Genomic DNA, 18,564 nt, shown 5'->3' on the forward strand with positions numbered 1-18,564 from the left:
TAATGTTAATGTTCATGAGTCCACCATCAGGAGAACACTGAACAACAATGGTGTGCATGGCAGGATTGCAAGGAGAAAGCCACTGCTCTCCAAAAAGAACATTGCTGCTCTTCTGCAGTTTGTAAAAGATCACGTGGACAAGTCAGAAGAAACATGTCAGGTAAACAAACCTAAAAAATTAGATGTCTGATAAAAAAGAAAAAAAAACTAACAAGTCAGAAGACTATTGGCAAAATGTTTTGTGGATGGATGAGACCAAACTAGAACTTTTTGGTTTAAATGAGAAGCGTTATGTTTGGAGAAAGGAAAACACTGCATTCCAGCATAAGAACCTTATCCCATCTGTGAAACATGGTGGTGGTAGTATTATGGTTTGGGCCTGTTTTGCTGCATCTGGGCCAGGACGGCTTGCCATCATTGATGGAACAATGAATTCTAAAGGAAAATGTCAGGACATCTGTCCATGAACTGACTCTCAAGAGAAGGTGGGTCATGCAGCAAGACAATGACCCTAAGCACACAAGTCGTTCTACCGAAGAATGATTAAAGAAGAATAAAGTTAATGTTTTGGAATGGCCAAGTCAAAGTCCTGACCTTAATCCAATGGAAATGTTGTGGAAGGACCTGAAGTGAACAGTTCATGTGAGGAAACCCACCAACATCCCAGAGTTGAAGCTGTTCTGTACGGAGGAATGGGCTAAAATTCCTCCAAGCCGGTGTGCAGGACTGATCAACAATTACCGGAAACGTTTAGTTGCAGTTATTGCTGCACGAGGGGGTCACACCAGATACTGAAAACAAAGGTTCACATACTTTTGCCACTCACAGATATGTAATATTGGATCATTTTTCTCAATAAATAAATGACCAAGTATAATATTTTTGTCTCATTTGTTTACCTGGGTTCTCTTTATCTACTTTTAGGACTTGTGTGAAAACCTGATGATGTTTTAGGTCATATTTATGCAGAAATATAGAAAATTCTAAAGGGTTCACAAACTTTCAAGCACCACTGTATGACTGTTTGGGACACTGAACTATGCTATAATCAGTGCTCTTATGAGACATTCATAGAAGTGTTGAAGTGATGTAGAGCTTCAGTAAAGATGTCTGTAAAAGAGTAACCCCAACACTAATGACCACCACCTTTGAAGATACCGCCTTCAATGTTCCATTAGAGTAGATTCGTCTCTCATCAAATCAATTTATCTTTCTTCTCCCGAACAAACTGAAGGTAAACAGAGCAGAGCTATACATGTGCTCAGTCTCAAGTCTCCCTCGTTAAACTTCCTTCTTTCTAATTCACCATCTTATATAAGACCCGTGTAGGATGGATTAGAGTATCGAGGAAGTCCAGGCCGGAGCAGCTGAGATATGAGTTTTTACTGGAGTGCAAATCAACAAATTTGTCACAGAGATTCTGTACTTTCTCTGCTAGTCGACGGAACAGAAGAAGGCAGGGGGAGCGAGAGAGAGAGAGAGCCAAGCCCTCCAACATGGCTTCCAGAGAGAGGATAGTTTTAGAAGAAGGCTATTGAACTGGGTTGAATGAATTGTTTACCCTGAAGATACTTCTATTTTCTAACAAATACTCTGCACCTCATGTTCTTTTTTCTGTGAGCGGCCTGGTGCTGGTCATGGATCAGTGAGCAATTTTTTGGCAGCAATGCCCAAACATAAAGGCAATCCTTGGCAATCTTGTCCATTTGCTGCAGGCTAAATGAACTCCTCTTCAAATGCATTATTTTACTTGGTCCAAAATACAACTCAAACCAGCAGCTACAATATAAACCAGCACACTGGCTTGTATTAGACTGACCGTATACTGTCATGATGTGAGGAATAAAACGCGTGAAGCATGACGTTAAAGGAAATATACTGTACCTTTACATATACCAGGATTATTTTCCAGTGAATTCTGAAGTGTCTGTTTTTTTAATATAATACCAGAATGAAGTGTTTGATTTCACTATTATGACTCAATTTGCCAATGCTCACATTTGTTATTAATTAAAGAATGGCACGGCATACGTTTTTATCCATTTATCAATACATTTAATTGTGAAACGAGTTAATTCCTGACTTAGGATGTGCTGATATTGGAGATAAATCCTTTCAACAATTAGATTTTTTTTGTAAACAACAGCACATCTGTCATATCAGTATCCGTGAATAAGTTTGTACTATAGAAAAAAATAATGTATTTGAACAAATACATTAATATAAACGTGTGATTTGACTTGCAGGCAGAACTACTGGAGGGTGACCAGACGTTTCCGTTTTCTGAGGACGGGCCCTCGTTTTTGGTGGCCTGTCCCCAGTTCGAGCTGTCCCCAGAAATGTCCCTATTTTTAACCATGACCGACAGAGCCGGAAAAAACCAGACAAAAAAAACCCAGACCGAAACATCTACCAGATTTCAGCAGACCCCTCGCATATTGTTTTGTGGATCGCTTTAAGACAGGCTCAGGCCGATAGCAGAGATGTTTTAGAACAGTGTTTACCAACCACTGGGCTGTGGCCCATTAGTGGGGCATGAAGCGCCATCTAGTAGGGTGTGAAATTTTTTCAAGTTTGAAGCCAAATACTAAATAGTTCAGAATGTCGTAGGGTCCCAAATCTGGTAGCTGGTTTGCTGTATACTTTTCAAGTGGAACAAATACAATTCCTGGACTCCCATCTGTAACAGGGAGTGATGTTGCATTCCATTAATACACTTTAAAATAGGTTATTAGATCCTAATAGAATAGATGAGCAAAAATAATTGGGGATCTTTTTTAATGGGCCCCGGCTCATTACAAGTATGAATAGGCAGATCTTAAAGCAGAAAAGGTTGAGAACCCCTGTTCTAGAACACCTCTGGTGATAGCCTTTCCAGTATTTTGATTGGTAGAACTGAGGAACAACTTTTTAGCGGAGCGCTAGAATCTTTGCCTAAACTGAAGTCATTCATTCAGCTTTGACAGATCGCTTCATCCGCTCCTGGACAGGTGAACCATAGTCTTTTCTTGTAGGCCTAAGTGACATTGTTTGTCATCTATGTTATTTTGAATTGTTTGTCATCTATGTTACTCGAAAACCAAACCCCAAAAATTATCAAGTATTTGAAAGAAACAGAAATAACCAAAAGAATAGTTTTTCCTCCCAGTATCTCCTGTTCCACACTTCAGCCCAGTTGGTGGCGGTGATGCACCTTTAAGTTGGTTTGCCAATCGCCAAAAAACCCTAAAGAAGAAAGACCAATCCATCCATTATCTGTAGCTGCTTATCCTGTTCTACAGGGTCACAGGCAAGCTGGAGCCTATCCCAGCTGACTATGGGCGAGAGGCGGGGTACACCCTGGACAAGTCGCCAGGTCATCACAGGGCTGAGACATAGAGACAAACAACCATTCACACTCACAGTCAATTTAGAGCCACCAATTAGCCTAACCTGCATGTCTTTGGACTGTGGGGGAAAACTGAAGGAAACCCACGCAGACAACATGCCAACTCCACACAGAAAGGAAAGGCCCCTGTCAGCCACCGGGATCGAACCCAGAACATTCTTGCTGTGAGACAACAGTGCTAACCACTACACCACCATGCTGCCCATGATCAGAATACATGAAAACCAGAAATGTCCCCAGTTTTTTATTACAAAAATGAAAACATTAGATGTTTTAATGATATTTTCACCACCAAACCAAAATGTCCCCGGTTTTCTTCTCAGAAGTCTGGTCCCGTTAAACTACTGTCAAAGTTGTCGTTGTTTCCTGACCACCCCGAATCAGGAATTCAGCAGTGCTGTGGTATGAACATATGTAATGAATGATTCTCCATTTGAAATGCTAAATCATTGTTCACTGTGTTCGCACATCGCTTCATTACAGCGATGAAGACGAGCTCTGTTTTTGAAACAGTGCTGACCTTTTGGATAAAATATTCAGGCAGTCTTTTGTAGTTTTACACTGCTGTCAGCTTGGCCATGAACACACTTCAGCCAGCTGGCGCTCTCCAGAGAAAGCTGGCTATTTTTTGATATGTAGATCAAACACTTGTCAATATGCACCGGGGTGCTTTGTGATGCCACACAGTGTTTTGGCAGTCTGTCTTGCCAGATTGGACGTTTCAAAATCTTTCTTTGCTCATACTGTAACACATTGCTCATCAGGAACAAAGCTCTGTATCGCTAGGCAATCTTTTTAGCCCATTTTATTGCACCATTATTTCATTGATGTTTAGGGGGGAAAGTTGGGAGGGGGAGGAAAAAAAAGATCTAGTGTTTCTCGTTCAATCTTGTGTCACTACTAAGAGAAAAAACAAACCAATAGCTGGAGCCTCAGGGAGCAGAGAACAGCCTGATTAGTCGATGTGATTAGTTACCCTGACTGATTACATATTTGTCAATTAACAGCTGCCCTGGGTTTCTGAAGCCAAGCCTCAACACCATGGAGGACTCAGCTAGGCATTTATGCTAAAGCTGATTTACAAGATTTACAACCCTGATTCCAAAAAAGTTGGGACAAAGTACAAATTGTAAATAAAAACGGAATGCAATGATGTGGAAGTTTCAAAATTCCATATTTTATTCAGAATAGAACATAGATGACATATCAAATGTTTAAACTGAGAAAATGTATCATTTAAAGAGAAAAATTAGGTGATTTTAAATTTCATGACAACAACACATCTCAAAAAAGTTGGGACAAGGCCATGTTTACCACTGTGAGACATCCCCTTTTCTCTTTACAACAGTCTGTAAACGTCTGGGGACTGAGGAGACACGTTGCTCAAGTTTAGGGATAGGAATGTTAACCCATTCTTGTCTAATGTAGGATTCTAGTTGCTCAACTGTCTTAGGTCTTTTTTGTCGTATCTTCCGTTTTATGATGCGCCAAATGTTTTCTATGGGTGAAAGATCTGGACTGCAGGCTGGCCAGTTCAGTACCCGGACCCTTCTTCTACGCAGCCATGATGCTGTAATTGATGCAGTATGTGGTTTGGCATTGTCATGTTGGAAAATGCAAGGTCTTCCCTGAAAGAGACGTCGTCTGGATGGGAGCATATGTTGCTCTAGAACCTGGATATACCTTTCAGCATTGATGGGGTCTTTCCAGATGTGTAAGCTGCCCATGCCACACGCACTAATGCAACCCCATACCATCAGAGATGCAGGCTTCTGAACTGAGTGCTGATAACAACTTGGGTCGTCCTTCTCCTCTTTAGTCCGAATGACACGGCGTCCCTGATTTCCATAAAGAACTTCAAATTTTGATTCGTCTGACCACAGAACAGTTTTCCACTTTGCCACAGTCCATTTTAAATGAGCCTTGGCCCAGAGAAGACGTCCGCGCTTCTGGATCATGTTTAGATACGGCTTCTTCTTTGAACTATAGAGTTTTAGCTGGCAACGGCGGATGGCACGGTGAATTGTGTTCACAGATAATGTTCTCTGGAAATATTCCTGAGCCCATTTTGTGATTTCCAATACAGAAGCGTGCCTGTATGTGATGCAGTGCCGTCTAAGGGCCCGAAGATCACGGGCACCCAGTATGGTTTTCCGGCCTTGACCCTTACGCACAGAGATTCTTCCAGATTCTCTGAATCTTTTGATGATATTATGCACTGTAGATGATGATATGTTCAAATTCTTTGCAATTTTACACTGTCGAACTCCTTTCTGATATTGCTCCACTATTTGTCGGCGCAGAATTAGGGGGATTGGTGATCCTCTTCCCATCTTTACTTCTGAGAGCCGCTGCCACTCCAAGATACTCTTTTTATACCCAGTCATGTTAATGACCTATTGCCAATTGACCTAATGAGTTGCAATTTGGTCCTCCAGCTGTTCCTTTTTTGTACCTTTAACTTTTCCAGCCTCTTATTGCCCCTGTCCCAACTTTTTTGAGATGTGTTGCTGTCATGAAATTTCAAATGAGCCAATATTTGGCATGAAATTTCAAAATGTCTCACTTTCGACATTTGATATGTTGTCTATGTTCTATTGTGAATACAATATCAGTTTTTGAGATTTGTAAATTATTGCATTCCGTTTTTATTTACAATTTGTACTTTGTCCCAACTTTTTTGGAATCGGGGTTGTACATCAGGTTCAGGAGGTTAGAGAGTTCAGATGACAGTTTCTACTGAATCATCTCCTGTGTAACATATGCATATGTAAATGTGTATCACATTCACACGCACAGAGTTATACATTTTTTTATATAGTTTCATGACTATTCTAGCCACGGATCACAAAATTATTAAAAAAAGGAATTAAAAGAAGAAAGCTAAATCTTTTTAGAACTTCTTAACCACTTGTTCTCAGATCTTACTAGTATATCACTACCTAGAATATATAACAATCAGCATATCTATCCATCCATCCATTATCTGTAGCCGCTTATCCTGTTCTACAGGGTCGCAGGCAAGCTGGAGCCTATCCCAGCTGACTACGGGCGAAAGGCGGGGTACACCCTGGACAAGTCGCCAGGTCATCACAGGGCTGACACATAGACACAGACAACCATTCACATTCACACCTACGGTCAATTTAGAGCTACCAATTAGCCTAACCTGCATGTCTTTGGACTGTTGGGGAAACCGGAGCACCCAGAGGAAACCCACACAGACACGGGGAGAACATGCAAACTCCACACAGAAAGGCCCTTGTTGGCCGCTGGGTTCAAACCGAGAACCTTCTTCCTGTGAGGCAACAGTGCTAACCACTACACCACCGGGCCGCCCACAATCGGCATATTAATATCAAATTTGATACTGAGATTTAAATTTCAAGATTTGATAAGTTTTACTGAGAATATATATATGAAACATTTTAAAATAGAATTAAGTTTTTTTTATTTGATTTGTTTATTCAATATTAAAATGTTTGTGCAAAGAACATAATAATATATGGATGACACAAGAAAGTACATAAACTTATTTCCATTGTGGCCCATTATAAAAATACATGTAACATAGTTCAGTAGCACCAATAAAAAAAATAGTTATCAATAGGTAAGTAGAGAGATATATTAAAAGTAGAAAATTACATTAATAAAATACAAAATGACTAGATCCTTGTCTATTAAGACTTTCAAATAAAAACTTTTTGACTAGAAATTTGAACTGAGATTTACTCCTAGCCCCTTTAAAACCAAGGTTTTATCGTATATATTTAAGATTATAAATTTGAGTAAATACATATTTATTTCATAGTTCCTTCATATCTATTTATTTATATTCCATTCTAATCAAGAATCTTTTTTTGTTGTTGTTGAGAATAACAGTTAGGACTTTCTTTGTAAGTTATATATAGTATACATTTAATATGTATCATTTACATTTAAGATTATAGATATAAGTGGGTGGCATGGTGGTGTAGTGGTTAGCGCTGTCACCTCACAGCAAGAAGGTCCGGGTTCGAGCCCCGTGGCCGGCGAGGACCTTTCTGGTGACTCTAAATTGACCGTAGGTGTTAATGTGAGTGTGAATGGTTGTCTGTGTCTATGTGTCAGCCCTGTGATGACCTGGCGACTTGTCCAGGGTGTACCCCACCTTTCGCCCATAGTCAGCTGGGATAGGCTCCAGCTTGCCTGCGACCCTGTAGAACAGGATAAAGCGGCTAGAGATAATGAGATGAGATGAGATTATAGATATAAGTATATATTTCAGATTTTATTCATATTTATTTATAGCTAGTGTCCCCAATTAGTAGGCTTTAATAAACACTTTAATAAAGTTGCTGATTGATTGAATAGGTGGTGTAGTGGTTAGCGCTGTTGCCTCTGAGCAAGAAGGTTCTGGGTTCGAGCCCAGTTTGCATGTTCTCCTCATGTCTGTATGGGTTTCTACCAGGTGCTCTGGTTTCCCCCACAGTCCAAAGACATGCGGTTAGGTTAGCATGGGGCGGCCTTAAGCTGAGGTGCCCTTGAGCGAGGCACCTACCCCCCGACTGGTCCCCAGGCGCTGTTAGCATGGCTGCTCACTGCTCTGGGTATGTGTGTGTGCTCATTGCTCACGTGTGTGTGTGTGTGTGTGTGTGTGTGTGTGTGTGTGTGTGTGTGTGTTCACTGCTTCAGATGGGTTAAATGCAGAGAGGAATTTCGTACGTGTGATGAATAAAGCTGTTGTTCTTCTTCTTCTTGATTGATTGAGTGTGGAAATGAGTGCATTATTAAAAGTAACCCCTCTCAGAAGGTAAAGCTGTTAAACTTCTCGATATTTGACTAGTATTATCCGTAAAACATAACTATACCTAAAATGCCTCATCAGAGCACCATAAAACATTGGCTTTTTTATTAGATCTAGCCCGTTCCGATAAAATAAAGTCACTTCTGTTATGCTGTACTGTAAGTGTAGTTGTAATTAATGTGCATACACTAAACCAGGTTATAAGAAATGGGACAAGACTTTGAGGCCAGGGAAATGCCAGTTCTGGCACTGCATTCGTACTAGGAGCAAGTCTCAGGAGGCATTTTGCCCAAAGTAGATTTGAAAAATCCCAGTGCAATGGCAGATTTCCAAAGTCACACCTGTGTTGAGCTGCCCACCCCAAAGCAGTGTGTGTGTGTGTGTGTGTGTGTGTGTGTGTGTGTGTGTGTGTGTGTGTGTGTGTGTGTGTGTGTGCTGGTTTCTGAACTTAAAAACTGGGCAAAAATAGAAAGAAGTGCCTCATACCGAAACAATCTGGCAAAATCAGCAAATAATCTCATCTCATCTCATTATCTGTAGCCGCTTTATCCTTCTACAGGGTCGCAGGCAAGCTGGAGCCTATCCCAGCTGACTACGGGTGAAAGGCGGGGTACACCCTGGACAAGTCGCCAGGTCATCACAGGGCTGACACATAGACACAGACTCAGCAAATAATATTTGCACAAAAATAGGACCCCGAGAAATTTAACCACACGATATACTCTATAGAAAAAGTTCAGCAGTCTGTTGCAACCCCTTAAAATCTTGCATTATTATTATTATTATTATTATTATTATTATTATCAAGTTATTCATTGTAAAGCATATTACTGTATACAATAAGTACTATGAATTATCCAGTAAGTACAGTAAAAAGGTATATAGTTACAAAAGGATATAAGTCGGGAGCCATGAGCGTGTCCTGGGAGTTTGAAAATGGATTAAAAATGTCTCTGGGAATGATGATACTCACAGACTGATTTAGCTGATCCATCTTCTTTTGTTAAGGTTAAGGATATCTGATATGGAGACACACTAGGGATGCACTATATGTCTGTTAATTGCTGTTTTATTGGTTTGCAATATGCTCACTAATCATGAAATGTTTTATCAGAGCTGCCAAGTTTTGTGCTTAGATGTAAAAAAAGAGAGAGAGAGCTAATTTTATCCCTAGTCTATCCCCAATGAGCAAGCCTGTGGCGACGGTGGACAGGAAAAACTCCCTCAGACGACATGAGGAAGAAACCTCAAGAGGAACCAGACTCAAAAGGGGACCCATCCTCATCTGGGTGATAACAGATAGCGTGATTATAAATAATTCGCTTCTATAAGTGTGTCCTATAGAGTCACAAAGTATAACTGTGTAACCAGGAAAATCATTATAGTTTTAACATGAAGTCTATTTTGTTGAAGTTATAAACTGTTCATTGATGGAAACTTGAGCGCAAAACATTCACATCAGTGGTGTCGTTAAGCCCTATCACTTGGGGCTATAGCCCTGGGTATTTTGAGCCAAGCCCCAGGTAGTTTCGCCCTTAAAAAAATAAGAGATTAATAGAAAACAACTGACTGAAACGGCAGCACAGTGGTGTAATGGTTAGCACTGTCGCCTCACAGCAAGAAGGTCCGGGTTCGAGCCCCGTGGCCGGTGAGGGCCTTTCTGTGCGGAGTTTGCATGTTCTCCCCGTGTCCGCGTGGGTTTCCTCCGGGTGCTCCGGTTTCCCCCACAGTCCAAAGACATGCAGGTTAGGTTAACTGGTGACTCTAAATTGACCGTAGGTGTGAATGTGAGTGTGAATGGTTGTCTGTGTCTATGTGTCAGCCCTGTGATGACCTGGCGACTTGTCCAGGGTGTACCCCGCCTTTCGCCCGTAGTCAGCTGGGATAGGCTCCAGCTTGCCTGCAACCCTGTAGAACAGGATAAAGCAGCTAGAGATAATGAGATGAGATGAGAACTGACTGAAACAGATCTGAACTTGTCTTGCAGCATCTCAAGACGGAGGAGGGACATAATTGAGTGCTGCACAGTGCGCACTCAAAATTTTAGTAACCGCCAACAGAAGAACATTCAGAAGTGGTTGGAAGATGACTTTAAAAAAAAAAACCCAGCAATCCACTATTGGATTTTTCAAGATGAAAACAGATAAGTCATCGACCGTGGGTGTATATATGCACACACACACACACACAGACACACATCTCATCTCATTATCTCTAGCCGCTTTATCCTGTTCTACAGGGTCGCAGGCAAGCGGGAGCCTATCCCAGCTGACTACGGGCGAAAGGCGGGGTACACCCTGGACAAGTCGCCAGATCATCGCAGGGATGTAACCTATTGAATTATGTTGATGCACAAATCCCGCTCCATGAGCCTGTTTATGCTGAATTTACAGCGCAGGGTCTGTATCATTAGTGAGCCAGACTAGCTCAAAAGTTCGACAGTGGTGGCCTATTTGCCCCGACGAAGTTTATTTAACAGGTCAACAAACAATTTGTGTTCATGTAGACACCAATAGTTGCCCTGACATCATTTAATCATATGTTTTAATGCTACATGTAGCCTACGCAGAACCAGCCAGCTAACCGTCCCATAGCCATCCTTTGGCATATTAGTCACATCTCATCTCATCTCATCTCATTATCTCTAGCCGCTTTATCCTGTTCTACAGGGTCACAGGCAAGCTGGAGCCTATCCCAGCTGACTACGGGCGAAAGGCGGGGTACACCCTGGACAAGTCGCCAGGTCATCACAGGGCTGACACATAGACACAGACAACCATTCACACTCACATTCACACCTACGGTCAATTTAGAGTCACCAGTTAACCTAACCTGCATGTCTTTGGACTGTGGAGGAAACCGGAGCACCCGGAGGAAACCCACGCGGACACGGGGAGAACATGCAAACTCCACACAGAAAGGCCCTCGCCAGCCACAGGGCTCGAACCCGGACCTTCTTGCTGTGAGGCGACAGCGCTAACCACTACACCACCGTGTCGCCCATTAGTCACATATAGGGAAAAATAGTTTTTTTGTTTTGCCACGCAATATTAATGTCAAAGTAAATTTATGTTGCCTAGATACTACAAATGATCTGCAGCAGTCAACTGAGCCTGGATGCATTGGAGAAAATAGCGTGTGTGAAAGAAACTTGGAAGACTTATTTATATAATCATAGTCTTATAAGGGCGGCACAGTGGTGTAGTGGTTAGCACTGTCGCCTCACAGCAAGAAGGTTCTGGGTTCGAGTTCAGTGGCCGACAGGGGCCTTTCTGTGTGAAGTCTGCATGTTCTCCCCGTGTCTGGACTGTGGGGGAAACCAGAGCACCTGGAGGAAACCCACACAAAGACATGCAGGTTAGGCTAATTGGTGGCTCTAAATTGACCGTGAGTGAGAATGGTTGTTTGTCTCTATGTGTCAGCCCTGCAATGTTTTGGTGACTTGTCCAGGGTGTACCCTGCATCTCGCCCATAGTCAGCTGGGATAGACTCCAGCTTGACCGCAACCCTGAACAGGATAAGCGGTTACGGATAATGGATGGATAGTCTTGTAATGTAGCTTAGAATTGGTGTTTTTATAGTCCTAAAGAAGAGATATGTGAGTGAGAAATGACATTTTTATCAAACTGATGATAAATTTTACGAGTGATATTTAATAATCAATTGACCATGCCTCAGTTTCCTAAGACATTATGGGTGATGATAATAAAAATAATAATAAGGAGACAGAAACTGAAGTGAAGGACATAAATTTAAAAAGAGCAGTGCAGAAATCACTAATAAAGATGTCATAACCTTTGAATGTGTCTGGGTGATAATATTATCTTTAAAGTTAGCTATAACCTCCCCAACCTATCAATGCCAATCTCCCTTTAAAACACAAGCTCCAGGAAAACTGGACTTAGCCCCTGGTCCTTTCAATAGCTAGAAACGCCCCTGATTCATCTCATCTCATCTCATCTCATTATCTCTAGCCGCTTTATCCTGTTCTACAGGGTCGCAGGCAAGCTGGAGCCTATCCCAGCTGACTACGGGCGAAAGGCGGGGTACACCCTGGACAAGTCGCCAGGTCATCACAGGGCTGACACATAGACACAGACAACCATTCACACTCACATTCGCACCTACGGTCAATTTAGAGTCACCAGTTAACCTAACCTGCATGTCTTTGGACTGTGGGGGAAACCGGAGCACCCGGAGGAAACCCACGCGGACACGGGGAGAACATGCAAACTCCACACAGAAAGGCCCTCACCGGCCACGGAGCTCGATCCCGGACCTTCTTGCTGTGAGGCGACAGTGCTAACCACTACATCACCGTGCCGCCCCCCTGATTCATATAATCTAAAAATATCAATAATTTTGGTCAGAATAAAGCCTCAGCAAATTTCAACAGTCTTTTAAGATTGAGGTTATAAGGATAATTTTTCTGTCCATTAGGATGTTTCGGTTTTGTCTCACCCCTGCCTTTACCATATTTGTAAGCATCCATTGTGTTTGTGTTTAGCATCATCCTATGCCATTCTCCAATTGGTGGCTTTGAGAAGAACATCATGGCAGAGCTGATACGCTGGGATTTTCATCAAAAATTTCCGACACTGCCAGAACTTTATCATCAGCCATTACTGGTCACAATTGCACTAATTTGGCTCATTACACTATACACCAGTCTTAAAGGAGAACTGAAGTCATTTTTAAACTTGCTTCATTACGTTTTCGGTTTTAGTAACGTTACGGTATATCATGACTCGTATTGGCAACTAATTGCAATTAAATATTACACTTATCGGCCTATTCGGTTTTTAGCCATGTTGAATTTAGTTCGTTCGGTCCACGGCAGGCGTCGCTTATCCGCACGATCTTCACGAGACTTGTGTGAGACTTCGAAACGTCAAGTGTCAGCGCCGCCATTTTGAAAACTGTTTTCCAAATGAAATATTGCACAAACACGAGTTTAAATGACGATTACTGCCTACTTTTTTTCAAATTTCCCTGATCGCTATCAAAACAAACAAAACTTCCGGCTTGATTACATCAGCATTCGAAAGAGGGCAACGTTGACAACGTTGGCAGATGTCGGTCACTTTGATTTCCGCTGTACGTTTTACTTCCGTCCTACGATGTCTCGCACAGGTCTCAACGAATCTCGTTTACAGCCATTGCTTTGACATATGGACTGATATATTACAGAGCGTATTTCAAACACTCATAACTTGCTATAGCAGCGACAAAATAGCTATCAAAAATGCATTCCTATATTTAATAAAATCAAAATTGGGCCAAAAATCGCACAGTGTAAACCCACGTAAAACAGAATAGTCTTTAATCATTTCACATGAGTGATCCACAAATGTTTTTGGTATGTCATAAGATCTTTCTGAGGCCTTACTGTCCTCATATGAATTTTTTTATTACACATCCACTAGAGGGCGGCACGGTGGTGTAGTGGTTAGCACTGTCTCCTCACAGCAAGAAGGTCCGGGTTCGAGCCCCGTGGCCAGCGAGGGCCTTTCTGTGCGGAGTTTGCATGTTCTCCCCATGTCCGCGTGGGTTTCCTCCGGGTGCTCCGGTTTCCCCCACAGTCCAAAGACATGCAGGTTAGGTTAATTGGTGACTCTAAATTGAGCGTAGGTGTGAATGTGAGTGTGAATGGTTGTCTGTGTCTATGTGTCAGCCCTGTGATGACCTGGCGACTTGTCCAGGGTGTACCCCGCCTTTCGCCCGTAGTCAGCTGGGATAGGCTCCAGCTTGCCTGCGACCCTTTAGAACAGGATAAAGCGGCTAGAGATAATGAGATGAGATGAGATGACATCCACTAGAGTATCTCTTGCCCCCAAATGACTTCCTGTTTCAAAGTAGACATATCAGGTGAAAATTCAAACTCAATCCAAATTGCTTGAATGCTAAACAACACACTTGTTACAGAATTAAAATATGTTTATCTGTTCTTGAGATATTACAAATCAAAGACTGAAAATATGGCTTAATTTTTAGAAAATTGCCGTAATATTCTGTATTCAAATCGCATGATCCAAAAAGGGCCTCATTAACGAATGAGATCAAAAGTTTTTTCTTAATAACTTTTCTATTTTTCAAGATATTTACATGAAAATTGGCAGCACATAGATGGTTGTATACTGAATACAAAGTTTGAAAAAGTAGCAAAAATCAATTATGCAAATTCATATTTAATTAGTATTAATTATGCTAATTGTGTACAAACGTTAAATCAGTACACTCTCTCCTTCAAAGTTTCACCAAATGGCTTTATTTGTGCAATATAAAGCTGATCTTAACTCTCATTTATACATCACAAAGAAGGATAAATCAATGTTAATAATTATAAAATATGCATAAATAAGCAGTGAATGTCATTCACATCTACCATTCTCTATCAAAATAAAAAAAAAGTAATAAAAGAGTATTTCTAATACCCTCTTTGTGCTCTGCAGGCCTTTGTATTTCTCAAAAGTCGGGCCTACTAGTGTTTACATGAAAGAATATAAATTATTATTTTGATTAATATTCACAGCTTTCAAGGCGAACTTTGAAAAAACTGTGTGAGCCACATCCAATAAACAATTCACATTAATTGAATTGAAATTGACACTCGCATTTCTGACTTCCGGTTTTCTAAAATCTCATTCCGGCCACTAAGATCTCAATATTTTTCATCTAAACAACTCCAGTTATATTCAAAAATAGTTATTTATTTACATGAATCAGTTTGATTTGAAAAAAATAAGTCGGTAAAGCTACGAAGACTCACCTCGAAGTCTCCCGTGAATCATAACATCAAAACAGGCAGAAGGAAATTTTTGCTGAATACTTCATCAGAAACAGTGAGAGCGAGGGAACATCCCTATAGGGGTTATCTGATTGATATTCACGAGTAATCCAGTCGGAAACCGATCAGAAGAGAGAGAGTGAGAGAGAGATCCTGAGCGCTTTCCCATGACTCAAAAAGAAAAGCACCGGCAGTTTCCCGATGTCCCGCGAGCAGACAGTAAAATCTGTCGTACCAACTTCAACCTGCCGTTATTCCTAAAGTACTGAACGAGATCAGTTTCTTTGGAAAGCAGAAATTATAAGCTTTTTAATGATTGTATTCATGATAGAAAATATTCAAGAGTTAAGCAATGACAGATTTGGAAACTTAGATGAGTGTCTGCATGGACAATTTTCACAGCACGGCCAGCAAGCGACTGATTTGCCTATTCAAAGGTTTCAGGTGCTGGTAAATGCAAATAGTTTCAAATGACCAGACCCATGAACACATGCTTGACTTACCTCAAAGAGCCGAAGTACGTTGGCCACCATGATGGAGACAGAGCTGGCTGATGCCCCGATCACACCCACCACACGCTCCGGCTTGCGTATGATTGGTTGCTCACCATTGGAGCACCGGATATCAGACGTATCTTTCTGAATAAGTGCCTGGACAAAAGTGAGCGACTGCTCCAGTGCGTATGTGTCTCGTGAGCAAGTGTCCAGAATTCGTGCGCCCAGAGTAATGTTGGGCAGCAGCTCGGGGTCACTGTTGATTTGGTCCAGTGCATACAGCATGGCTTCCATACGATGGATTCCTTTTTCCTTTTTAATCTCACCACATGCTTGACCCAAGGGCCCTTTGGAGTGCACAGGGAAGAGCCCACCAAGTGTAACGTCGCCTGGGATTTTGATCGAATGCGGGTGTGAGTGCTGGTGTGCCATCAAAGCTGGGCTGACCCACATGCAGAATATCCAAAGGAGGCATGGCCATGTCGGTGAGTGGCAGCTGGTCCGACTTGGCTGCCGTCTGAGATCTAATAGCGAGGATGGTGGGGAGTGGATTGCCATGGCACGGTTGGGTTTTTACGGCAAGTGTTCATCCACGACCCAAAGAACCTGTCAACGATACAACAAAAATGATGAGCTGTGGATTAATTTTTCATCATAATGGCAAAACAAGTGTTGTATTCTCTAGTCTGTTGCTATGCCATTCAGGTTGAGGATCTGATAAAAAACCACTTGGTTATCTGTTCTAAAATGTATCACTTTGATTGGAATGTCCTCATGGCAGCTTTATAAGGTTCTCATACATTCACAGTAAGCAGTGCATGAAATTGGGAAGCTATTGAAGTAACCCTGTAAAATGAGATGATAGGAGCAATTCTACAGGCTACAGATTGCAGGTGTGTCCTCCAGCACTCAGACTGCTATCAGCAGGTTAGTCTGAATGAATGAAGAGCATTATGGGATGGCAGATGGCAAAGCGTTGGGGAGCAGAGGTAAACACACTCGTCTGATTTAGAGTGATGGTAAGGCCAGGTGCAGAGCAACTGCTTTTCACCGAGGTCTGGAGAGAGCCACAGTATCGACTGGGTGGAAATGATCGAGGGGGGCAGACAACACGAAAGAGGAAGGAGCATGGAGGCCAAGAAATTGACAGATAGTAAAGAAAAGAGACTGATAGAGAGTAGGAGATGCAGGTTGTGGAGGTTTTTAAGAATTTAATGGACATGCACCGGGTGGAACATTATGGAGTGAAAAGCCCAAAAGCCATAAAAGTGTAAAGGTGCAATAAGAAATGCATCAAAATATCTTTATTCAGGGTGCAAATAGGAATTACAGCAGTAAATACTGTGATGTGGAGATACATCCAGCAATCTCAATAAATGGATGGAAAGATAGAGTGAGTGATGGATGGATGGATGGATGGATGGATGGATGGATGGATGGATTAACCAAATAAGGGAAGGTGGGATGAATGGATACATGAACACAGAGAATAAATGCATGCATGTACAGTATGTACTGTATGTACAGTACCAGTCAAAAATATGTACACCCCTACTCACTCATAGGTTTTTCTGTATTTTGTATTTTCTACATTGTAGAACAATACTGAAGACATCAAAACTATGAAATAACATCTGGAACATATATGGAATTATGTGGTAAACAAAAAAGTATTAAAAAAACAAAATATGTTTTATATTTTAGATTCTTCAAAGTATCCACGGTTTACCTTGATAATGCTTTGCACACTGTTGGCATTATCTTAACCAGCTTCATGAGGTAATCACCTGGAATGCTTTTCAGTTAACAGGTGTGCCTCATCAAAATGTTATTAGTGGACGAGTTTTTTGTCTTCTTAATGCATTTGAAATCTCATCTCATTATCTCTAGCCGCTTTATCCTGTTCTACAGGATTGCAGGCAAGCTGGAGCCTATCCCAGCTGACTACGGGCGAAAGGCGGGGTACACCCTGGACAAGTCGCCAGGTCATCACAGGGCTGACACATAGACACAGACAACCATTCACACTCACATTCACATCTACGGTCAATTTAGAGTCACCAGTTAACTTAACCTGCATGTCTTTGGACTGTGGGGGAAACCGGAGCACCCGGAGGAAACCCACGCGGACACGGGGAGAACATGCAAACTCCACACAGAAAGACCCTCGCCGGCCACGGGGCTCAAACCCGGACCTTCTTGCTGTGAGGCGACAGCGCTAACCACCACACCACCGTGCCGCCGCATTTGAAATCATCAAACAGTAATAAATAATAACAATATAGTAAATAGCCCTATTTGACATTATGTCAAGAACTGCTCAAATAAGTAAAGAGAAACGACATCCATCATTACTTTAAGAACTGAAGTGTATTTTAATTAACAAAAATCAAGAAAAACCATTAAATTAGAAGGTGTGTCCAAACTTTTGACTGCTACTGGATGGATGGATGGATGGATGGATGGATGGATGGATGGATGGATGGATGGATGGATGGATGGATGGATATACAAAAGAATGGATAAATGAATTGGATAGTTGAATGGATGCATGGGCAGACAGCCAGATGAATAGAGAAAAAAATATATGAATAACCTGATGGATGAATGGATGGATGGACGGACAGATGGATGAATGTACTGGCAGAAAGAAGGACAGATCAACCGATAGATGATGGATGGATGGATGATGGATGAATGGATGGATGGATGGACTAATGGATGGATGGATGGATGGATGGATGGATGGATGGATGGAATAGATGGAAAGATATACAAAAGAATGGATAAATGAATTGGATAGTTGAATGGATGCATGGGCAGACAGCCAGATGAATAGAGAAAAAAATATATGAATAACCTGATGGATGAATGGATGGATGGACGGACAGATGGATGAATGTACTGGCAGAAAGAAGGACAGATCAACCGATAGATGATGGATGGATGGATGGATGGATGGATGGATGGACTAATGGATGGATGGACAAATGGATGATGGATGGATGGATGGATGGATGGATGGATGGATGGATGGATGGATGGACTAATGGATGATGGATGGACGGACTAATGGATGGATGGATGGATGGATGGACGGATGGAAGGA

At 41.7% G+C, this 18,564-nt stretch overlaps 1 protein-coding gene across 1 annotated transcript in view; it reads right to left on the minus strand.

Moving 5' to 3' along the window:
- grm6a (glutamate receptor, metabotropic 6a) overlaps positions 1-18,564 on the minus strand; it is a 189,749-nt gene that overhangs the window by 149,548 nt on the left and 21,637 nt on the right. Inside the window, exon 2 of the mRNA XM_060932426.1 lies at positions 15,465-16,061. Coding sequence (XP_060788409.1) covers positions 15,465-16,013 — 549 coding nt within the window. The 5' untranslated portion in view covers positions 16,014-16,061. The remainder of the gene's footprint in view (positions 1-15,464; positions 16,062-18,564) is intronic.

The sequence above is a fragment of the Neoarius graeffei genome, chromosome 10, assembly GCF_027579695.1.
Source record: "Neoarius graeffei isolate fNeoGra1 chromosome 10, fNeoGra1.pri, whole genome shotgun sequence".
NCBI classification, from domain to species: domain Eukaryota; kingdom Metazoa; phylum Chordata; class Actinopteri; order Siluriformes; family Ariidae; genus Neoarius; species Neoarius graeffei.